The sequence below is a fragment of the Sander lucioperca genome, chromosome 6, assembly GCF_008315115.2.
Source record: "Sander lucioperca isolate FBNREF2018 chromosome 6, SLUC_FBN_1.2, whole genome shotgun sequence".
Classification (NCBI taxonomy): domain Eukaryota; kingdom Metazoa; phylum Chordata; class Actinopteri; order Perciformes; family Percidae; genus Sander; species Sander lucioperca.
The window spans coordinates 4,191,206-4,209,856 of NC_050178.1; the positions used below are offsets into that span (position 1 = coordinate 4,191,206).

The following is an 18,651-nucleotide window of genomic DNA, read 5'->3' on the forward strand; positions in this document are numbered from 1 at the left end:
TGTAACAGTTGGAAAGCCTCTGTTATCTGAATTAAAAATGTATGTGTATATTTTTGAATTTATTTGCTTTAAACTCCATCTCTTGAGTCTGTTATCCAATTCATAGCGTGACCTCTTCTTTTTACAAGCTTTTTTTTTTTTCTCTCTCTCTCTCTCTCTCTCTCTCTCTCTCTCTCTCTTCAAATATTCCGATTTTCTGTCGCTCTGCTTCTCTCTTTTTCTCTTTCACTGAATATTTCAAGACACAGAAATGGCAACATGGAACCCTGAACCCCGGGCACAATTAAACAAAGAGTCGAACTCTTGAGTGCTTTTATAGCTGAAGGAAATGTTTCAGCCCTCTTCTATATTGCCATTCAGTTTATTTATTTGTCTTTTTGAGGCAACAGAATCTACACCCATTCATGTTAAAGCCTTTGTTCGATGTGCAAGACTACATCCTGTTTTTTAAAATGTCCATTGTATATCATTGGGTTGACATCTTCCCTCTTAACATGCTGCATCTCCTCTGCTCTTCCCTTTCGCTCTCCACATGAGGAGCTTCGTTTTGTTTTACAATCCCATTATGTCTGCAATTGGATTTCTGTGCAGCCCTTTAGAGCCGTCTGGCTGAGCTTCTAAACCAGATTTGAAATAAGCAGCTCTTGTGGGCGCTTCCCTAAAGATACACAATACCCTTTAACATACAAAGGAGTGCAAGGGGAAACAAATCAACTGGGGGAAAAAAGGCAAAGAAAAAGTAAATAAAGACTTAATAAAAACTGTATGTTGATTCACATTTCGTGACACAAAGTGGATGTGTTTTCATCATAGGGAAATTCTCTTAAACTCTTTAAATCTGATTTGGACATGTGTCAATCCCCATTCCCCATAAGAGGCTGGAGCTCTGCTTTGAATTGCAATGCCATTTTGGTCTTTTTCTTCAACTTCCTCTTCTGGCCCTTTTGATCCTAAGCCCAACATTCCCAGTATCTGCCTCTGACCAGATGGTTTGAAATAAGAGTATTTATAAAGGTATTAGGGTTAAGCAACCCTGCCTTGTTCTCCTCGCTGCTAAGCACTGAAACAAATCATTAGGAATGATGAAAGTGCAGAGCTTCAGTTAAATGCTCAGTTCACCCACATCACATAAAAAGGTAATTTTGCACTGGCTGATCCCAGAGTGCATCTCATATGTCTTAATTTCATACAGCATGGATGTGATGTCATGATATTTCAATTAATGTTTGTAAATTGATTATGAATAAAGTTTGCAGGTGTTTACGTTGACATCCATTCTCGCCTCCTCTCCATCCATCTGGCTCAAAGGATAGGTTCACATTCTTATCTTACAATACTTACATGCCCATATGTACATCATAAGAGTTAGTTAAAGTAAAAATGCATTCTAGACTTTAAATGAGGCTTCATCAGTCTGAGTTAGACAAATCAAGTTGGTATCGTCCAGAGTTGCAAAAAATGTGTAAAATAATCTTTAAATGCGTACTAAGATTTGTGAATGTGTACAGAAATCTGCAAATGTGTATTGAAAATCCATGTGTGCGTAATCGGACTTGTAAATGTGTAAAAATATTAAAATATTTTGCTCCAAGAGCTGGAAATATAGACAAGTCTTCAGGTACAACTCAGAAGGCCCCTCAATTAGCTTTTTGTCTTTTTACACATGACTTTTGCTACATTTCTGTATGAAGCTAAATATGGTGCAAAATGTGAGGGATTGTAGGCTTGATGTGAGCACTTGTAGAACAAAACTCTGAATTTGTATGTTAAAATGTTCACACCTCATCTGGTGATAGCAACCCTGCTCTCCCCCTGTGGAGCTCTGTAGTTGTAGCTGTGGACATTTCTTTTCACAGTTTAACACTTGAAATGATAAAGGCACTTGCAGATTACAGTAGTAGTATAAAATGTGAACCGTACCAGTGTTTCATTTTTACCTCATCAAACTTTTTTTTTTTTTTACAAAATAAACCAAAACACTGACGAGGAAGGACATACAGTGTATGTCCACAGCTACTAATTTGTTTTGCACCACAAGAAGTGTTGCAAAAGTCAAGGTACGCAGATTCACCACTTTGTGATGTAGAGAGCACATATGCGAAGCTGCAGTGACCGATTCAAGAGGTTGTAATCACTGAGTTGTGGTTGTGCTGGAAAATGTGCTCAAGTAAAAAAATGAATATGTTGCATTGCAAGTTTGCAGCTATCATTGTATTTATGTAAATATCAATCTACACTTGTGGATATTTTTTTACTGTGACTTCACATTCATGTGTGGGAATATTTTATATAAGTGAAAATGTTAACATACAAGTTCCGATTTTTGTTCTACAAGTGCTCACATCAAGTCTTCAAGCTCTCGCATTTTGCACCATATTTGCCTTCATACAATAATGGCCCCATAGTGGTGAGTTAAATGCCTGCATGCCATATTGCAGTGCCACCTCTGCCAAAAAAAAACCTGAATTATTTGTGGGGACCAAAACCTTTTATTGGAAAAAGTGAACAGGTCTGCAGCCACAGAGGCCTCTCATTAACTGCAACAATGTCAATTATGGAAGGCTAGATAAATAAAGATTAAGTGCTGACCATGCAATTGCAAAATCTATGGTTAAAGTCTGGCCAGGGAGCTTTGTTGCATGTTTTGCCATCTCTCTCCCCTCATTTCCTGTTATCTATCTACTATTGCAGGACTGTAGGGGGGGGGGGGCGAGGTATCTTAACGAGCACACTTTTTGATGCACTGAAAATATTTACTACAGTGTTGTCAAATTGCTTACCAAGATCATGTACCACCTTTTCTTAGTCTAAATGCACGCATGCCTCAAACATTTTGTTATGAGTGCATATAATTAGTTAGATGCGTGGATTGTTGATACATTAGACGTTAGATTGTTACATGTTGCATGCCAGTTAACACATTCACAAAAGTGGTGCTTTTAACAAGAATAGGGCTTCGGTTTGGTTTTGTAAGGGGAGTTCATATTATTGGCCGTCGTTATTTTAAAAGACACTTGTTTATTACACCAACAAAAAACTAGTTAAAGAAAAACGGACTTAAATCTGTATCGACTCTATAATAAGATATACAATACTCCCAAAATACTTCGCCATGTGCCAATATTCATTTTGAAAGTGATAGTTCGGATTTTTTGAAGTGGGGTTGTATGAGGTACTTATCCATAGTCTGTGTATTACAGTAGATGGCGGTCTGCATGCCCCCAGTTTGGAGAAGCAGGCAACAGTACTGACACTGTAGCTAAGCAATGTGCTGCTGTGGACAGGGGCCAGCGTGGGGCACAGCAAAACGGATTTTAGCCACTTCAAAAAATCAACATCAGTGTAAGTGTATGCTATATTTAGAATATTTTCACCGCTTTACCTTGCATCAGACAACCCTTTCCGACGGCGGTCTGAAGCGTTTATATCAATCTATGCTCTCTTCAAAGCCACCAGACTCTTTTGATAAACAGTTATTTTACCTTACAGAACACGGTAGTTGCTGGTCTACTGCTGCCTCAATCGATTTGTTTGTTTAAGGGTTAGTTCAAATTCACCAAAGTCACACACAAACAAACCGACCGAGGCTGCAGTAGACCAGCAATTCCTGTGCTTTGTGAAGTAAAGTTATTGTTTTTGTTAAATAAGTCTAGTGGCTTTGAAGACCACTATCTACTGTAGGTAGTAATACACTGACTGTGGATAAGTACCTCATACAACCCCACGTCAAAATATCCAAACTATCCCTTTAAGAAATGACATTCAAAGGGAAGATCCTTAATAAATTAGAGGACAAACAAATGCTTCCATACAGGAAGCATCATTTTGATCCATCTGTTCCCTTAAGAGGCAGGTGTCACTGCAAATCAATACAAACTTATTCAGAGTGGTCACTATTATACAATGTTGAAACATGTCTATCCTGATGGGAGTGGTCTCTTTTCAGGATAAGAACGACCCCATCTATGTGGCACAACGGGTCACTGAAAGATTTGATGAGATGAACTTAGGTGGTTTAGCACACTCAGGTCAACATAGCTACATCCCAGAAATTAGTTCCTTAACTGAAACACAGTTAGGCTGAGTAGCTTTGCAGTTGAGCCCATGACTCTTGGCATTAGTCAATGTGAAGTTGAAGCTGTGACGGCAGCTCCTCCAGGGAGCTAAGCCGATGCTCTCGAGGAACGTCAGGTTGGTTATGCTTGTTGTGTCTGTCTAATAGGAACCCATGGATGCCCACAGACCGAGAGGCGAGGTAATCATTCACATAGTGGTCCCCAATATGAGCTACACTAGTAGCTGGTACTCCACATCTCTGCAGTGCCTGGTCAAAGATGGCTGGACTTGGCTTTGATATACCTGCTTCCTCTGATGTTATCAAAAAGCTGAAGTGAGACCGCAGGCCACAAACATGTAGAATCTTTTCTAGGCGGCTATCAAAGTTTGATACCACACCCAGCTTCAGTCCTAGAGAAGAGCAACACTCCAGGGTCTTCTTTGAGTCTGAAAATACCTAAAACAAAGTGAAAATATACAATAGGTTAACATTGTCTCTGCTACTTCATTCACAACTGTAAACATTAGTAGTCATGCGCAAAATTGCTTTACAAAGTAACCATTTTAAACAGATCCAAAAAGGCTTTGGCGATGGCTGTGATCGCAAACAAATACCTTTTCCTTTTTTGCTTACTTGTTTTTAATCAAATCATATGTTGTATTTGTTATACATTGTTTTGCAGATAACATCAGAAAGTAGATTTTACAAATCAACAACTTATTATTCATTCCACGTGTATGCTACATGTGGCATCTGTAATTTACCTCCCAGTTCTCTGCATTGCAGAAGTTATGATAAAGGTTGTGAGCCACTGTATTTAGGAGGGCTGGGTCCTGTACCCTGCACTGGGAGAAAGTGTCTCGCACCACTCCCATCCACCAAGACTGTCCATCCAGACCATGAGTGACGCCATAGTTTGGGTATCTGCTGGAATGATGTCGATACACCTGGCGGAAAGCAGCTTCGACCTCCACAGGACTGAGGTTCAAGCCCACTCGTTCAGCCTCCTTGCAGTACTGCTCTCCCACAGATGCACGCACCTTCAGCAGGGTGTCTTTCACATCCCATAGCACCCAGCGCAGAGGAGCTCGCATTACACCTACAGAGGTAACACCGCAGACATGAGATGGATTAATGACGTGAAACTTGAGAAAAAAAATGTTTACTAAATGTTTCCTCACTAGGTTGTTTCTATATGTTAGCCACATTTCTAGTGTTAAAAAACAAGTAATATACAGTGAAGTCAAATTATCCCAATGTAAAAAGTATTGTACAATAGTCCCACCTTAAAAGTGATTTATAATGAAGTGTGACAACACATATGTGGATGGACCATGGCTTTGTAGTATAAGGATGACTGTTTTATTCAGGTGTCCTAGGAAGTCATCACAATAAACCAGCATGTGACAATAAACCAGCATTCACAATACGTGGCCCCTGAAACTGAGCAGCTAAATAGAATTCAGCCATCATTTTTTATACCTGTGCTTTTTTGTGACATGTATGTTCTGATTTCGTTGACCCCTACCGCCCTCTAACATTACAGGGCAAAATGGTGCGTTGGTTTCATGGATGTATTATAACATGGACATGTCTTGTTGTCGTGTTATTAACATTTTGTGTTGTATATTTTAACGCTCATTACTAACGTCACACACACACACACACACACACACACACACACACACACACACACACACACGTTGGAGCTTCGTGGTGACTAGTAACGTAACGTCACTTAACTACAAGCTGTCGTCACTGTCGTCTTGGTTACAAGCTCTAACCAGTCGCTAAATCATTCTATTACTTTGGTTAATTCAAATATCGTAACGTTACCTGCCTAACATGCCATTTCACTCTTTATTACTAATGTTAGCTAACATTACGCTCGTTGATTTGGTATTATTGGCTACCGTTACTTGTCGGCCTTTTTTCTCACATGAAGCTATGTTAGAAAGCTTCTCCAGCAAACACACAACAGAAGTTAAAACAGTTAAAACATACCGTAGCCAAACCTTGCCAACTGTCAACCATAGACAGTATATAAGAACGGTCAACGGTTGCAAACAACTTCAGCTAGCTCAGCTGTCTGTCTTCTTCTTCTTTGCTGGGGTTCTTTACGGCAGCTGTTGCCATCTTCTGGAGAAGTAGCGACCGACGTCTATTCTTCTGAATTATCTTCCATCCAACCATCCCCAAAACTATCTTCAACTATCTCTGCCTCTCCCATTTCCAACCACAAATCATACTGCTATTTTTTTTCATCCTGGTGACATACGGCTTAGTAATAGAGAATATTTGGTAGTACCAAACCTGGTCAATACTACTCAACCTGGTAGCATAGCTAGGTATTCTGAGTACTACTGCCTGTACAGCAGACGGCAGTATGTTCAGAAAGTTAGCTAGCTAGCTACCAAAACTTAAATTTGCCCATGGATGGGATAACATTTCACTGGAATTGTACTTTGTACGATTTAACGTGACAAATAGATTGATTGATTAAATGTATTAAGAAGAAATTTGCCAGACATGTAGCTAGCTCCTAATCTAGCTACAGCTCCGGAGACACTGCAGGTTAGTAGCTAGATGGCGGTAATGCACCTGCAGCTGCTGTTTACCAAGATTAAAACCCAAAGAAGAAAAGGGAAAAGGAAAAAAAAAAAAAGGAAGAAGAAGAAGAATGTACGCATGCGCGAATGCGCGAATGTTACCATGCATGCTGCAAAGTCAACTGGAGCAAAAGCGTACGAAAACAAACTACTGTAACCCGTAAACAAATTTCAAGAGAGGTAACCTAAAATAATTTTCAAGAAAGCTGGAGGACCTAATGTTACTAACAGAATGGCAACTCCAGCTATTCGGATGTTTCGCAGATTAGAGGGTCTGTTTTGTGTGTACAAACCCTCTGGTGTCCACTGGAAACTCGTACGGGATAGCGTCGAGACAAATCTTCTTAAAGGTGAGTCGACTGAGGATAACATGTCCTTAAAAACGTATCCAATGGCCCATCAAACACACTCGCACAATTTCTATATCTGCTGTGACAGTGAGTCACGGTACAGCTAATTAACAAGTCACTCAGCATTGGCTTTCAACCTTGGGTTCCATATAAATCACTGTTGACCCCCTGCATGTGTACTATAGGTTTGAATGCTACATCGTCACAGCCACTTCCTCAGGAGGTCCGCTTCTTGGCACACCCAGTCAGTGAGACTGAAGCACCCAAAGGACTCACACTGTCTGCATCCTCTGTGCCAGTACTGTCCAAGCATCCTCTGGGTATGTGTGTCCACTTGACTGCATAACTTCATCTCCTGGGTCACCACATGATACCTTGTAATGCTGTCTGCTCTAAGGACACACTCAAATAACTAATACGTATTACTGCAGTGCTCCCAAAAATCAAAGCTAATGTTTATATGTACAACTCAAAGATACCATCTGTAGTTTACCTTAAGAAATTATTTTAAGTTGATGTTGGTAAAAAATCATGACATGCTGGTGAGCCACACTGTCCTGCCATTATAGACAGGACAGTGCAGACATACAGGAATATATTTATAATTGATTTAATAAATCAATTCACTGTAAGGTCATCATGCACCTGTTTTAAGAGCACAAACAATGTTATACGCTCCACCACGTACTCGTAAATTGTGTGCATTTTTATCAACTGTTATCAAAAGTGGTTGAGCTAGTAATAGGAGCCAAGTCAAATTAAATAGAAAAAATGAACTACATGTTTCTTCTCGCACATGCTCCTTATTAGTTACGGTTGTGAAAATGAAATGCAAGTACATTTTTCCCCAAAAACTGCATTCTTGTTTCTTTATTGTTGCTGAATGATTTAGATTTATCAACTATTGTCAGAGTAACATTGTTATTGTAATGTTAGGTATGTTAAGTATAAATGTCTGCTCTGGAAAATATCTATTTAATTAAGTTTCACTCCCCTGGTCATGTTAAAATTATACTGTAAAAGTTATAGGTTTAGGGTTAAAATAGACCATAAAATAGACCATAAATGGTCATGCCTGATGGCTCATTAGTGACTTCAGAAGTGCAGTTTGATATTTGCTGGAATGACTCAATGATATAAAATTACAGTTGTTACATATGTGCACATTGACTGTATATGAGTGAATACTATGTATTTCTTCTGTGTGTTTTAGTGACTGGACCTGAATTCCAGCATATCAGAGTTGGAGTAGGACATCGCCTGGATGCATTCTCTTCAGGTGTTCTGGGTATGATTTTAGAGCTGATCGTATGAGAAATGTTTGAGACCATGTTGTATTTCATATATGAAGTCTCTTAGAATATTCACACCTTTTTAACTGCAGTTCTTGCTGTCGGGAATGGAAACAAGGCCATAAATGATCTCTACAGAACACGAGTCACAAGGGTAATTTATCATTTCTGGGTTTTACATCAGATTCAATGAAGATACAATATACACAGATTTAATTATGTTTGGTATGTTTTAGGATTACACTTTGGAGGGTGAATTTGGGACTGCAACAGATGATTTCTCTCACACAGGCAGAGTTGTGGAAAGATCCACCTACGGTAGGATACCTTACTTTTTTCCTGTATTATCAGTTTATACACTAAATAACACAGTTTTTGATCATTACAATTGAGAAGTAGTTTTTTAACTAAAGCAACTCGATGACTTTACTTGAAATAATTGGTTCACTTAGCTAACTACATATATTTAATAATATTGTCTAATCGCCATTCATACTGTAACTGTAAATGCTTTTTAGATTATATTAGATTTTATTTTCATCAGTTGCTATCTAGCATACTAGTATTTGTAACTGTGCCTTTTTGAATGGAGGACACATCATGTCTTAATCACCAGCCAAATAAAAACTTAAGCTCACTGCATCAGTTATTGTGCCTTTGGCTGTATCTGACCCTACAATATTGTTGTGTTCAACAGGTCACATCACACAGGATAAGCTGGACAAAGTATTGGCGATGCTGCAGGGAGCCAATCAAAAGGCCTTGTTAATGTAAATGCACTTAATATTCATTAGATTTCTATAAACATAATATTAATATATTTTTTGCTCTTAACTTCCCTCCTTATTAGAGTGTTTTCCTCTGTGATTTACTTTTGAATAAGGCCCTGTGCACATATGATCAGTCCACAAAGTGCTTTCAGCAGAGCCACAGTAAAGTGCCAATTGACTATTTGTAGATGCAGGTAGATGACAGTTTTTTGTTATTTCTTTTTTAATATACAGGTATTCCAACGTAGACATGCACTCGCAGGAAGCCTATGAGATGGCTGTGCAAGGTTTACTGGGTCCAGAGGGGAAATCACAGCCTATTTTGACAGGCTTGCGTTGCATTCACTTCCAGCCCCCCAACTTCACTTTAGGTAAATAATCTTCAATTGAACACACAGGAAACCTCATTTAACAATTTAAAATATGCAAATGATCAGGATACATACTGATATTTTTTTCTTTGTGTTTACAGAGGTGCAGTGTCTAAATGAAACTCAGAAATATTTGCGCAAAGTTGTGCATGAGATAGGACTCGAGCTGCGCAGCACAGCAGCGTGTAAAGGGGTTAGACGGACCAGAGACGGCCCCTTCACCCTGCAGGATGCTCTGACCCATCACCACTGGACTGCTTCTGATGTTATACAGGCCATCAGACAATACCACTCTAAAAAAAAATCTAAAATATTCCCACGCACAGATCAAGGACACAGCATTGCCACCACCAGAAGAGAGTACAACGTAAATAAAACCAGCGACGAAGCAGTGGTAGGTAGAATTAAACTAAATTAAACTTGTTGCTGTGAGCAGCAGTTAACACAAGTCACAGAACTGCTCTACAGGGACTCTATGAGCCTGAACTTCATTTGGAAAAGAGATGTGAAAGACCACAGATCCTGGTTCCTAAAAGAGAAAGTATCAATTTGGACACAACTCATTATATTTTGCTTTTGTTTAATATGCAAACTTCTACAGAGCCATCTACAGAGGCAATTGCTGTATCTCATGTTTTCACTTTTGTTAAATGTTGTGCAGGTAATAACTTATTCCCCAAATCCTAATATGAGAGTGTTTGTTTTTATCATGAAATAATACAAAAAAGAATTTGACCAACATTTTGTTTCAGATTCTGGGTTGTGCTACCATTTGATAATTTGAGCTTATGTCCATGTTTAGTTTTTAGTTTTAGACAATATATTAAACTGTGCATTCGTACAAAGTGGTTGACCACGAATCAAGGTTTTGTTTGACAAGTGTTAGTTAAGTCAACACTCTTGAAGGTCTGTAGATGACATGATGCACCTACTTTATCAGCACAAATGCTCCCCCAAGTGGAAAAAAAACAAAGGTTCTTTTCTTTCAATTACTTGTCTGGCATTATTTTGTCATTCCAAGACAAGACAATACTCCAATTTTACACTTACTGGTCCCATCCTGTTAACTTGTTAAACAACCTTCTGATCTCTGCTCTGGTTGAGTGTCAAACAAAGTAAAATCAACAGACATCTGCCTGCCAGCTTACACACTGTGAACAATAGATTGTCTGTAATGAAGGACAGAGAAATGAGGGGAGATATCCTGGAAATTTCCTTTCCTTTGTAATTTGATACTAATTATGGGGAAACTAGAAAGTTCCTTGAAAACAGTAAATATTTATTAATTCATTAGTTATTGGAAATGCTATTCTTAATTTTTGCTTGTTTAGCTGACCTGCTGTGTACTGACTAAATGTCTCGAGGTTACAGCAGCAATTAACAAAGTTTACTAATTGAAGAGTGTCTATTTTCCCTGTAATTCGTACAAAATTACATTGTTCCTTCCAGGAAACTTATTGGAAATGATTAAGAAAGTGTTCTAAAATGACGGTTCCGTAAAACAGTAAAAGCATAATGTTCTCTTTTTAACAAATAAATACGTTTGAATTATCTGAATAACTGACGGCATAAGATCATTCTCCTGGTGGATAGCTAGTGAAGTCAGAGCCAATCCCTAATATAAGTTTCGGAGTAATCGTCTGTTCCTCTGATGACGCTGGAAGATGTCTTGGCTTTTCTGTTTCCCACAAAAGCTCATTTGGGACGGTATGCGGTTATTGCAGTGGCGCCATTGTTGTCATGCACTTTATACCGTTAAAGGACTTGTTGTTCCTATGGGAACACTGTTGTCTTTGTCAGTCTGGAAACTCACAACTTTCACGAGGACACAAATTAACTTTGTGAGAATGTAGTTGTCATTGTGGAGGTTTATTAAGCATGAGGCATGACATTAAAACTTGATTATAGGTATTTGGCTGCACAAGTTAAAGGGAAATACACAGAAACATAAAAAATAATTTACATGTATATTTAAAGCCTGTTTATTTTACTGCTGTTGTCTTTAATTACAGAGGTATGAAATGTTATTTATGATTATCTGGCAGCTGTGTGACAACTACAATGGTGCCAATGTCATTCATTTAGAACAGATGGTTGACATAAACAATGTAATTATTGAATAACACTGTACTAAACAGCTACAACAATGAAAAGATGCTGTTGTTCAAAGGCTTATTGCACATGTTACTTTTACACACACTTTAACACTGAAATATTCTATAAAAACATAATTGTATAAAAATACTATTTTAGTAGATCCTTGATAATATCAATTTGGTATCACGTTTTGTAACTTCCAAGTGGTAATTTACCTGTAAAGATTCAGCAACAGCAAAATGTCAATGTACATACACACTGAATATATATTTGTGTCATGAAAGTAACATTAAGAGTTTCCATAAAGTGTATATAGCCACACAATATAGAGAATTTTCTCTTTGTGGATTTGTTTTTAACTATAAAGGACCTGAGAATGCTCTGTAGCCGGCTCACAGTAACCTTTTCTGGGCTAAATTTGATTGAAAAGACCAATGTACTGTCAATTTGTCAGAGATAAGGCTTTTTTATGGTTTATCTTGGTATAGTTGTTTTACAAGAATGTTCTTTAACATGGTCACTCTACTCACTGGCTGTAGTCTACAGTTGTTATGTTGATGACTGTTGTAGTATGTCAATGACTTGTTAAGTACTTTAAGCAAACTTTTTTGGGGTAACTTGGTGCATTATAAAAAAATATTTGAGGGTTGCTTCTTGCTTGTAAAATTAACAGCGTACGTCCTGCAAAATTCATATTGTAATTGAAATTTCCCTAACCTAATTGATATCGAATTGGAAATGTAATCGAATCGGGACCTTGTAAATCGGAATTAAATCGATTCTGGAAATCATTGGTGATGCTCCACAGTGTGCAAGATTTCTCCACTTTACCGAGTTTTCAGACACATATCTTGTTCAGCAACATCCTGATGATTTTTTCTTGTTGGGCTCTTTGTGTAACTCCATGGCTTCTTCTCTTGTGTCAACTTTTTGACTCAACATCCTGGCAACAACAACACAGTTAGTCACAGCGCAAATAATATTAAAGGACATGCTTTAAAAAAGGCATATAGGTGTGGTAGGCCACACAAGACAAATAAAATATCAGTGGAATATGTTACCTGGCCACAGTTTCCAAAGACTGAACCACATTTTCACCTGTGGCAGCGCTACACTCCATGAATTCAAAGTTGTATTCCTGTGGAAGTAAAACTGCTGCCTTTAGTGCGGGTGTTTGATAATCAGAACTATTTAGTTATATTGAGCTCAAAGTGAGAGTAATACCACATTTCCATACCTTTGCAAGAACTTCCACCTCCTGAGTTTTAACCTGGCGCTCTGCACAGTCACTCTTATTGCCAACAAGTAAAATGGTCACATTTTCTGCAGCCCCTTCCTGCAAAACATAGATTAGTTTGATTATTGTTTGGATTTCAACGTCTTTCTACAGAGCAATCTGACTTTGCGGACCGTTCGGACAATTAGGTCCCCTGTACTATAAATCCTGAAAGGGAGGGATGTGAAGAGGGAGCTAGCAGGGTGAGGAGTCCTATAGCACTTTCTATGTCTTGTAACTGATACGTGTGGCATACAGTGAGGAAAATAAGTATTTGAACACCCTGCTATTTTGCAAGTTCTCCCACTTAGAAATCATGGAGGGGTCTGAAATTGTCATCGTAGGTGCATGTCCACTGTGAGAGACATAATCTAAAAACAAAAATCCAGAAATCACAATATATGATTTTTTAACTATTTATTTGTATGATACAGCTGCAAATAAGTATTTGAACACCTGTCTATCAGCTAGAATTCTGACCCTCAAAGACCTGTTAGTCTGCCTTTAAAATGTCCACCTCCACTCCATTTATTATCCTAAATTCGATGCACCTGTTTGAGGTCGTTAGCTGCATAAAGACACCTGTCCACCCCATACAATCAGTAAGAATCCAACTACTAACATGGCCAAGACCAAAGAGCTGTCCAAAGACACTAGAGACAAAATTGTACACCTCCACAAGGCTGGAAAGGGCTACGGGGAAATTGCCAAGCAGCTTGGTGAAAAAAGGTCCACTGTTGGAGCAATCATTAGAAAATGGAAGAAGCTAAACATGACTGTCAATCTCCCTCGGACTGGGGCTCCATGCAAGATCTCACCTCGTGGGGTCTCAATGATCCTAAGAAAGGTGAGAAATCAGCCCAGAACTACACGGGAGGAGCTGGTCAATGACCTGAAAAGAGCTGGGACCACCGTTTCCAAGGTTACTGTTGGTAATACACTAAGACGTCATGGTTTGAAATCATGCATGGCACGGAAGGTTCCCCTGCTTAAACCAGCACATGTCAAGGCCCGTCTTAAGTTTGCCAATGACCATTTGGATGGTCCAGAGGAGTCATGGGAGAAAGTCATGTGGTCACATGAGACCAAAATAGAACTTTTTGGTCATAATTCCACTAACCGTGTTTGGAGGAAGAAGAACGATGAGTACCATCCCAAGAACACCATCCCTACTGTGAAGCATGGGGGTGGTAGCATCATGCTTTGGGGGTGTTTTTCTGCACATGGGACAGGGCGACTGCACTGTATTAAGGAGAGGATGACCGGGGCCATGTATTGCGAGATTTTGGGGAACAACCTCCTTCCCTCAGTTAGAGCATTGAAGATGGGTCGAGGCTGGGTCTTCCAACATGACAATGACCCGAAGCACACAGCCAGGATAACCAAGGAGTGGCTCTGTAAGAAGCATATCAAGGTTCTGGCGTGGCCTAGCCAGTCTCCAGACCTAAACCCAATAGAGAATCTTTGGAGGGAGCTCAAACTCCGTGTTTCTCAGCGACAGCCCAGAAACCTGACTGATCTAGAGAAGATCTGTGTGGAGGAGTGGGCCAAAATCCCTCCTGCAGTGTGTGCAAACCTGGTGGAAAAACTACAGGAAACGTTTGACCTCTGTAATTGCAAACAAAGGCTACTGTACCAAATATTAACATTGATTTTCTCAGGTGTTCAAATACTTATTTGCAGCTGTATCATACAAATAAATAGTTAAAAAATCATACATTGTGATTTCTGGATTTTTGTTTTTAGATTATGTCTCTCACAGTGGACATGCACCTACGATGACAATTTCAGACCCCTCCATGATTTCTAAGTGGGAGACCTTGCAAAATAGCAGGGTGTTCAAATACTTATTTTCCTCACTGTATATGTAGACAGAGGCCTCTTAAATGCTGTGCATACAACTCTTTCCAAATGTCCCCCTCTCAAGGGCGGTTGTGTTGCCATACCACACTGTGACTAAGAGGGCGAGGACACTCTCCACAGTTGTCCTTTAATATTCCTCAGTGTGAGATATATATATATATAAATAAAAGTATTAGCATCGATATTAAAACAGGCAGGCAGGAAAGCACTGCTGCAACTTTACAGTATGTCTGGCCTTAAATATATCCTGTTGTTTCAACATCTGTAACAAAAAAAGCATAATAAACAAAGGCAGTAGTGTGGTGACAACATACCTGGATACAGCTTGCCCAGTAGCTGATTGCAGAAAAACTCTGAGAAGAAGTGATGTCATACATCAAGAGAAATGCGTTGGCTTTGTGGAAAATTTGCCTTGTCATGCTGTGAAACCTTTGAAGGATAAGAAAGAATGTAATTAGAGTGATTTGACACATATTTAAAACCAGGAGAGGCCATCACAAACACAAAAGTGTTTGGGTGTGGCTCTAACAGTCTACTGATACTGGTTAGTTAAGTTCCTTGAAGCTGTTTTCACCAGAAGCATTCTGGACACAATTATTGCACAATTGCCTCACAGTTCAAAACAAGTCGAGTGAATCTCACTCTAATCTGCACACATTATTATATTTTTAGTCCACAAAGTTGGTGTCAAACTTTATATAATATATATAATATACTTTATGTGAACTCCTTTTATTTGCATTTTCAGACTAATATCTGCTTATGGCAAAAAATGAAATGAATAGGGGCCCGTCATTACACTGGGTTAAAATGAGTTTAAATAAATGATGATTTGGTGTGTAGATCTCAGTGCTGACATTAAGGAGTCTCTCTGTAAACTCTATCAGGACATTAGTGAACTTATACTGCATACCCCAAGAGCCTTTTCACTGTTTATTTCAATCATGCTAATCTAATATGTCCCTTCGAATATTCAACACTGCATGCAAGTTAACCCCATCTCTGCTGCTGGAACCAAATCTGTTGTGGTAACTCAACACTAATATTAACATTGCTGAGGTGTAGCAAACGAGTTACGAAACAAGTTACAATCTGGCCTGAGGGCGAGTTCTGAAGTGTTTTGAGCACATTGTCTGGCACATTTTCAGGAAGGCTACAATAGCAAGTGCATAGAGGATGTTATTTAATTATAGCTGCCTTGGGCCACCAGAGAGGCAAAGTGCATCTACACACAGAAAATCCAACACCTCTCTCACAACATTCAGGCCATCCTAAACCACAAAATAACACATAATGACTTCTAGCCTATGACCTTTCTTCCTACGAATGACCAGGTACTGTGCCTCCCCACAGTAGACATCTGGAGCACCCACGTAGGGCTGCTGGACCTGACAGTGTACCTTTTCGTATAGTCAGCTTTCAGATCTCCTGACAGACATCTTTTAGCTTGTAGCCAGGGTCATTAGCATCAGCCAAAATGCATTTGTTCCACAATAAAGTAGTTTCTTATTCTACAAGTGTTGCTGGAGTTCTGACCCCTTAAGGCTATTTTCCTAAAAAAAAGTTACGGGAACAGGGAACAACACCGGTCTTTATGAAGTGCTTCAAGACGCTAGTCATGAGGAACATAAAGCTAGCAAATTATTTTTTTCTTCTTTCACGGCAGCTTCAAGCATGACCTGAATCTACCTCAACAGGGACAGATTGAGGGACCCCAAAACACCTGAAAAGTTATTATTAATGCTGGATGTAGTTTATGGTAATACATTTAAACCTTCTGCTACTTATTTCCCATTGAAAAAAAAAAAAAAATCTCTGCAATACAACGTGCTTTCACCTTTTAAATGTTTGATTACAACAGCAGTAATTAGTACAAGTGTCGCAATTATGTAGAGAAAAGGAAACAGGAAACTTACCTTTCCTGACCAGCTGTATCCCACAACTGTAGCACCACATGTTTCCCATCCACTACCACAGTCCACATGCAGGAATCAAGTCCTACAAAATGTATTTATGTAACATTATTCTGTATATTTACACATATTCATGGGAATACAATAGGATAAAGATCTGGCTCTTACCAACAGAGGCGGGTATATCTAAAGAAAACTTCCCACTTTGAGCTCTTTTCATGAAGGAGGTTTTGCCCACACTGCTGTCTCCAACCATTATCACATTGTAAGTGTTTGATTGCAGATCTGCTGCCCTGGAATTACCTGCTGAAAACAAAAACAAGTTCTAGTCACACTTTATATTTCTATTCCTCCATATTAATCGTCCCTCTCTCATTATCTCTGACGGCTGTGTGTAATTATTAATGTTCTGTTTACCCAGAGAAAACTTCTGTTGACTCTCTTGAGCCAGGTGGATTTCAGCATAAGGATGTTGAACAGGAGTCACTTCTTTAGGTTTCTTCTCACTGTATAACAGAGAACCAAGCCTAGTTCAAACTAAACACACATACAGCGCACACTAAAAATTCAGTTCACATTCAGGCGAGTTTTTAGCTGTCAGACATCAGTATCCCTTATCAAATGTTTGCATTTCTTTGACAGATTAATCTGTCAAACTCTATAACGACAAATTTATATTTGAATTTGAGATAAAAAACAAAACAACAACGTAAAAGGAAAATATTTGATTGTCATCTTTATCAACTAAAATGTCATTGTGATTTATCTACAAAAAGACATATTACAAGTTGTGGTCAAGGTTGCTTTCATTGACTCCCAAAGGAAAAAAAATTTCTTGAATTAAAGGAATTGCTGCATAAGATTAGACATGTCACAAAAGAGGCACTTAAATAATCATTAAAAAAAAACATACTGGCAAACACACTGCTCACAAAAAATATGCAGCAAACACAGTTAAAAATACAAGAAAAACAAAAATTACCCCAAAATTATGAATGAAGCTTCATCTCTGATCATAACCTAGACAAGGTATATCAACACTTTGCTGTGCTAAGCTAAGCCTGGACAAGCCTCGGAGGCCGCAGTGTTTATATCTCTGTTGCTCAGCATCAGACTTACCTAACAGGCTGCTCTGCTGCCTTTGAGGTGCTGATGTTGGATGATGGTTTCTTGTCAATTGTATTAACCTGCACAGACAATAACATCTCAATCATAAGGTGACAGTAGGGGCGATTCTACTTTGATTTGCAGATTTCATCTTCAATCTTTGACAGTATATTGCTTTCTCTTTTGTTTTTCAAATGATAAAAGGATCATCTTAATTTGTTTCATATTAAGCATTGGACAGTCAACAATTGCAGATCCAAACTTTGTTGTTCGACAGGTTTCCCAGGAATTATCCTCTGGCACACAGGAAGTGTGGCGTTTGTTTTGTGAAGTTTTATTTGAGGACATTATCAGATTATCAGGAATGTGTACTGTTTGTACAACAATGTAATATTACAACCACTAAAATATGAAATTGCATGGAAAGAAAAAAAAAACAGGGCTTTTATATAGATACTTTTACATGATACAAGGCTATTTTGTATTATAAACTTAATGTGCATTGCAAGTTACATTTGTGTGAGACATTTTCTATGTTGTTCAAGTGAATAAACACCATGATTAAGATCAAAAAGCAAGATACATATTTATGTTCTCCTTTTCAATGTGTGAAACATGTGTGGACCGCATGTTCCTCATTTTGGTTCATTGTGTCATTTTGTTCTTCTTGCAACAAACACTTGTCCAGTATGCAAGAGGATGCATGCAAACGGGAAGTACAGCACAACATAGACTTACTGTGCGAAAGACCACTGCCAAATGTTAATTATAAATGCAATTCTTCACAATGTTTAAAGGTTTTCTAAGAACTGGTCATAACTAATAAGCTAACTGAAATGCAGTGCACAAACACTGCAACAAAACAACTGTTTATCTGCCTGTTTATCAGTTTAAGTAAAATGTGAAACAATCGTAACTGAAGATTCCTACTAGAATTTATTTGATT

The 18,651-nt window shown here is 38.6% G+C and overlaps 3 protein-coding genes across 9 annotated transcripts in view; 1 reads left to right on the top strand and 2 right to left on the bottom strand.

Annotated features, from left to right (window-relative positions):
• Positions 1–2,463: 2,463 nt before the first annotated feature.
• hdhd3 (haloacid dehalogenase-like hydrolase domain containing 3) lies at positions 2,464–6,082 on the bottom strand. The gene is made up of 3 exons (XM_031287602.2): positions 6,062–6,082; positions 4,822–5,156; positions 2,464–4,513 (listed from the first exon to the last, which is right to left on the bottom strand). Exons 2-3 carry the CDS (start codon positions 5,149–5,151, stop codon positions 4,118–4,120), a joined length of 726 nt encoding a protein of 241 aa, XP_031143462.1. The 5' UTR covers positions 5,152–5,156; positions 6,062–6,082; the 3' UTR covers positions 2,464–4,117.
• Positions 6,083–6,723: 641 nt separating this feature from the next.
• trub2 (TruB pseudouridine (psi) synthase family member 2) lies at positions 6,724–10,438 on the top strand. Its single transcript, XM_031287580.2, is given in 9 exon segments — positions 6,724–7,016; positions 7,202–7,336; positions 8,230–8,304; positions 8,401–8,462; positions 8,545–8,626; positions 9,006–9,078; positions 9,313–9,449; positions 9,551–9,744; positions 9,746–10,438. Coding segments are annotated over 9 exon segments (951 nt in total). The 5' UTR covers positions 6,724–6,898; the 3' UTR covers positions 9,821–10,438.
• A 247-nt stretch (positions 10,439–10,685) lies between these two features.
• Positions 10,686–18,651, bottom strand: part of rab44 (RAB44, member RAS oncogene family) — a 33,010-nt gene continuing 25,044 nt past the window's right edge. For 5 of the 7 annotated variants that reach the window (XM_031287455.2, XM_031287457.2, XM_036002061.1 and 2 more), the window contains 8 exons: positions 17,718–17,785; positions 17,016–17,104; positions 16,767–16,904; positions 16,602–16,683; positions 15,000–15,114; positions 12,784–12,882; positions 12,608–12,684; positions 11,298–12,489 (listed from right to left, as the gene is read on the bottom strand). In XM_031287455.2, the coding sequence (XP_031143315.1) occupies positions 12,402–12,489; positions 12,608–12,684; positions 12,784–12,882; positions 15,000–15,114; positions 16,602–16,683; positions 16,767–16,904; positions 17,016–17,104; positions 17,718–17,785 (756 nt within the window). In that variant the 3' untranslated portion in view covers positions 11,298–12,401. Of the gene's footprint in view, positions 12,490–12,607; positions 12,685–12,783; positions 12,883–14,999; positions 15,115–16,601; positions 16,684–16,766; positions 16,905–17,015; positions 17,105–17,717; positions 17,786–18,651 lie in introns of all 7 variants that reach the window. The other 2 variants (XM_031287459.1, XM_036002060.1) reach the window with 2 other exon arrangements.